The 5594-nt window shown below is 32.4% G+C and overlaps 1 protein-coding gene across 1 annotated transcript in view; it reads left to right on the top strand.

Moving 5' to 3' along the window:
• Nucleotides 1-2451, top strand: part of LOC147030290 (uncharacterized) — a 2966-nt gene extending 515 nt beyond the window's left edge. Inside the window, exons 1-3 of the mRNA XM_085874203.1 lie at nt 1-350; nt 448-624; nt 723-2451. The exon at nt 1-350 is cut by the window's left edge and continues 515 nt beyond it. Of these exons, the coding sequence (XP_085730329.1) occupies nt 258-350; nt 448-624; nt 723-1133 (681 nt within the window). The 5' untranslated portion in view covers nt 1-257 and the 3' untranslated portion in view covers nt 1134-2451. The remainder of the gene's footprint in view (nt 351-447; nt 625-722) is intronic.
• The last annotated feature ends 3143 nt before the right edge of the window (nt 2452-5594 follow it).

Raw genomic sequence — 5594 nt, 5'->3', positions numbered from 1 at the left:
CCACTTTTCCTAAGCTCCGCCCACTTTTCATAAGGTATTTTTTCTAAGCCACGCCCACTCTTACATCATTTCCAGTTCATCTCTGACTCACAAAGAAATCACTAGAAAATTACAGGATGTTATGGTTTTGAAAAATTTCCCAATGAAGGCTTGCCTAGGCTTGCCCAGGGAATTTCCAAAGGAAACCACACCCACCAGTCTTTCTCTATAAAAGCTTCAAACCCAGGCTCCATTTTAAACATTTGTTTTTGCTGGCAATGGTGTTCTGTGTGCTTGTCTCGAACTGTCTGTCTTCTATGGAACTAAACCTTCAAGTTGATGAACTGGATTCAAACCTCTTATCTATTGAGGTAAGATTTTTTATTTTCCTATTTTCAAACTTTGATTGAAGCATACTCATTTAATAATTAAATAACTTAATTAATACATTATTATTTTCTCTCACAGGAAATTGTGTCTGAAATACGAAATGAAAATACTGCTTTTGCTACAACTTGGGGCGAAATTGTTGGCTTGGTTGAAGACCTTGAGTGGGATGACTTTGGTGTTCCTTGGAACTCTCTGTCTTCTATGGAACTAAACCTTCAAGTTGATGAACTGGATTCAAACCTCTTATCTATTGAGGTAAGATTTTTTTATTTTCCTATTTTCAAACTTTGATTGAAGCATACTCATTTAATAATTAAATAACTTAATTAATACATTATTATTTTCTCTCACAGGAAATTGTGTCTGAAATACGAAATGAAAATACTGCTTTTGCTACAACTTGGGGCGAAATTGTTGGTTTGGTTGAAGACCTTGTGAGCGACCAAGACCCACAGAACGAGTTCGTCCTTGATGACCCAACCAAAGAGTTATACCTTGGAGACCAGCAAAATCCTGAAAAAGAGTTTTACAGCAATAGTACTCATTGTGAGTTATCAAGACAATACCCACTGAACAAGTTATACCTTGATGAGCCAGAATACAAGTTTTACCTTGGAGACTCACAAATTTTGAAAAAATCAAGAAATGAGTTCTGCCTTGATGGTTTAAATAACTACCTTGGAGACTCAGGAAAAGGGTTCTGCCAAGATGGTTCTAAATATGGGGCCTACCTTGGAGACTCACAAATTTTGAAAAATCAGTAAATGAGTTCTGCCTTGATGGTTTAAATAACTACCTTGGAGACTCAGGAAAAGGGTTCTGCCAAGATGGTTCTAAATATGGGGCCTACCTTGGAGACTCACAAATTTTGAAAAAATCAGTAAATGAGTTCTGCCTTGATGGTTTAAATAACTACCTTGGAGACTCAGGAAAAGGGTTCTGCCAAGATGGTTCTAAATATGGGGCCTACCTTGGAGACTCACAAATTTTGAAAAAATCAGTAAATGAGTTCTGCCTTGATGGTTTAAATAACTACCTTGGAGACTCAGGAAAAGGGTTCTGCCAAGATGGTTCTAAATATGGGGCCTACCTTGGAGACTCACAAATTTTGAAAAAAATCAGTAAATGAGTTATCCTTAAGAGACTTTGTAAGTTGGTTTTACTTTGAATACTTGAAATGTGGGTTCTGGATTGATAACTCACAATGTGATACATATCTTGGAAACTCAACGGGAATGTGGTTATACCTTGAAGACTTGGAAAGTTGGGTTTATGTTGGACACTTGAAACTTTTTGGGGGCTTTTATTTATTTATTTATTTATTTATTATTATTATTATTTTATTTATTTATATTTTGGAGACTTTTGGAGTTGCTATCACTCTTTGGGATCTAAACCTATCGATGTAGTTCTTTGTCGGATGGTGCTTGATGGGAGCAAGATCAAGAAAGTTCTGGGAAGAAAGTGCAGGCTTACTCCCCCTTTCTACGTCATCAAACCTGAAAGCCTTAAAAGACAGAATTGGAAGAAGAAAAAAAAAAAAACGTAAAAATATATATATATAGGTGGAAATCTCATTTTGAAAAAGACATTGTGTTGGGCGAGGATTGAGTTGGGGTTGAGATTTTGAATGTGAGGGTTGGGGTTGAGATTTTGAATGTGAGGGTTGGGACACACACACATACACATCAACAAACAAAAGTTAAGCCTTGACTATTCAGTTGAGGATTCTGTGTTTGGGGTTCACAGATCTAAGAACGTCCCCTTGACACACATTATATACTGTTATACACCTCGGACTTGGCCCTCGAGTGTCCACAACGGTGTATAGTAGGAGGGAGTGAAGCGCCAACCTATTGCTCCCATTGCACACACACACACACACACACAAACAAAAGTTAAGCCTTGACTATTCAGTTGAGGATTCTGTGTTTGGGGTTCACAGATCTAAGAACGTCCCCCTTGACACACATTATATACTGTAATACACCTCGGACTTGTCCCTCTAGTGTCCACAAAGGTGTATTATCTGCTTAGTTTTGTCTTTTGTAATTCCTGTGAATAAAATGAACCTAAAATCTCTTCCCCTTCCAAATCATATATTTTATAAGTCCAAGGAACTGTATCTATTACATCAACAATTTTAAAAAGTTCTTTCGTCCATCGTTCAGTAAAACCCTTTTCAAAAAGAAATATTCTAATTGAACACCTAGTCAATGAACAGCTAAAAATCAAGTCAATGAAAAGAAAGAAAGAATCACAATTGAACATCCACTCAATGAACTGTTAATATTCTAATTGAACACCTACTCAATGAACTGTTAATATTCTAATTGAACACCTACTCAATGAACTGTTAATATTCTAATTGAACACCTACCCATCAAGTCAATGAAAAAGAAAGAAAAGAAGAATCAAGATGAACACCTAGTTAATGAACAGAAAGAAAGAATCCATATGAACACCTACCCAATGAAAAAGAAATAATCTAATCAATAAACTGTTAATATTCCAATTGAACACCTAGTTAATGAACTGTTAATATATTCTAATTAAACACCTAGTTAATGTACAGAAAGAATCCATATGAACACCTACTCAATGAAAAAGAAATATTCTAATCAATGTACAGAAAGAAAGAATCCTAATTGAACATCTACTCATCTAATCAATGAAAAGAAAGAAAGAATCACAATTGAACATCTACTCAATAAACTGTTAATATATTCTAATTGAACACCTAATCAATAAACTGTTAATATATTCCAATTGAACACCTAGTTAATGTACAGAAAGAAAGAATCCATATGAACACCTACTCAATGAACAGCTAAAAATCAAGTCAATGAAAAAGAAAGAAAAGAATCAAGATGAACACCTAGTTAATGAACAGAAAGAAAGAATCCATATGAACACCTAGTTAATGTACAGAAAGAAAGAATCCATATGAACACCAAGTCAATGAAAAGAAAGAAAGAATCCTAATTGAACACCTAATCAATAAACTGTTAATATATTCCAATTGAACACCTACTCAATGAACAGAAAGAAAAGAATCAAGATGAACACCTACTAATCAAGTCAATGAAAAGAAAAAAAAGAATCAAGATGAACACCTACTAATCAAGTCAATGAAAAGAAAAAAAAAAGAATCAAGTTGAACACCTACTAATCAAGTCAATGAAAAAGAAAGAAAAGAATCAAGATGAACACCTAGTTAATGAACAGCTAAAAATCAAGATGAACACCTAGTTAATGAACAGAAAGAAAGAATCCATATGAACACCTAGTTAATGTACAGAAAGAAAAGAATCAAGATGAACACCTAGTTAATGTACAGAAAGAAAGAATCAAGATGAACACCTAGTTAATGAACAGCTAAAAATCAAGTCAATGAAAAAGAAAGAAAAGAATCAAGATGAACACCTACTAATCAAGTCAATGAAAAAGAAAGAAAAGAATCAAGATGAACACCTAGTTAATGAACAGAAAGAAAGAATCCATATGAACACCTAGTTAATGTACAGAAAGAAAGAATCCATATGAACACCTAGTTAATGAACTGTTAATATTCTAATTGAACACCTACTCAATGAAAAGAAAGAAAGAATCCTAATTGAACATCTACTCATCTAATCAATGAAAAGAAAGAAAGAATCCTAATTGAACACCAAGTCAATGAAAAAGAAAGAAAGAATCCTAATTGAACACCTACTCAATGAACTGTTAATATTCTAATTGAACACCTACTCATCTAATCAATGAACTGTTAATATATTCTAATTGAACACCTACTCAATGAACTGTTAATATATTCTAATTGAACACCTACTCAATGAACAGAAAAAAAGAATCAAGATGAACACCTAGTTAATGTACAGAAAGAAATATTCTAATCAATGAACTGTTAATATATTCTAATTGAACACCTACTCATCTAATCAATGAACTGTTAATATATTCTAATTGAACACCTACTCAATGAACTGTTAATATATTCTAATTGAACACCTACTCATCTAATCAATGAACTGTTAATATATTCTAATTGAACACCTACTCATCTACTCGATGAAAAAAGAAATAATCTAATCAATGAACTGTTAATATATTCTAATTGAACACCTAGTTAATGAACAGAAAGAAAAGAATCAAGATGAACACCTAGTTAATGAACAGCTAAAAATCTAGATGAACACCTACTCAATGAACTGATAATATTCTAATTGAACACCTACTTATCTACTCAATGAAAAAGATATATTCTAATCAATGAACTGTTAATATATTCTAATTGAACACCTACTCAATGAACAGAAAGAAAGAATCACAATTGAACATCTACTTATCTAATCAATGAACTGTTAATATATTCTAATTGAACACCTACTCAATGAACTGTTAATATATTCTAATTGAACACCTACCCATCAAGTCAATGAAAAAGAAAGAAAAGAATCAAGATGAACACCAAGTTAATGTACAGAAAGAAAGAATCCATATGAACACCTAATCAATAAACTGTTAATATATTCTAATTGAACACCTACTCATCTAATCAATGAAAAGAAAGAAAGAATCCTAATTGAACACCTACTTATCTAATCAATGAACTGTTAATATTCCAATTGAACACCTACTCATCAAGTCAATGAAAAAGAAAGAAAAGAATCAAGATGAACACCAAGTTAATGTACAGAAAGAAAAGAATCAAGATGAACACCTACTCAATGAACAGCTAAAAATCAAGATGAACACCTAGTTAATGAACAGCTAAAAATCAAGATGAACACCTAGTTAATGTACAGAAAGAAATATTCTAATCAATGAACTGTTAATATATTCTAATTGAACACCTAGTTAATGAACAGAAAGAAAGAATCAAGATGAACACCTAGTTAATGTACAGAAAGAAATATTCTAATCAATGAACTGTTAATATATTCTAATTGAACACCTACTCATTTAATCAATGAACTGTTAATATATTCTAATTGAACACCTACTCAATGAAAAAGAAAGAAAAGAATCAAGATGAACACCAAGTCAATGAAAAAGAAAAGAAAAGAATCAAGATGAACACCTACTTATCTAATCAATGAAAAGAAAGAAAGAATCTAATTGAACACCTAATCAATGAACTGTTAATATATTCCAATTGAACACCCACTCAATGAACAGAAGGAAAAGAATCAAGATGAACACCTACTAATCAAGTCAATGAA

The sequence above is a fragment of the Eptatretus burgeri genome, chromosome 3, assembly GCF_056783735.1.
Source record: "Eptatretus burgeri isolate ZD-2024b chromosome 3, Ebu_testis_v1, whole genome shotgun sequence".
NCBI lineage: Eukaryota > Metazoa > Chordata > Myxini > Myxiniformes > Myxinidae > Eptatretus > Eptatretus burgeri.
The sequence above is the reverse complement of the archived record's forward strand: the minus strand, read 5'-3'. Positions and strand labels throughout refer to the sequence as shown.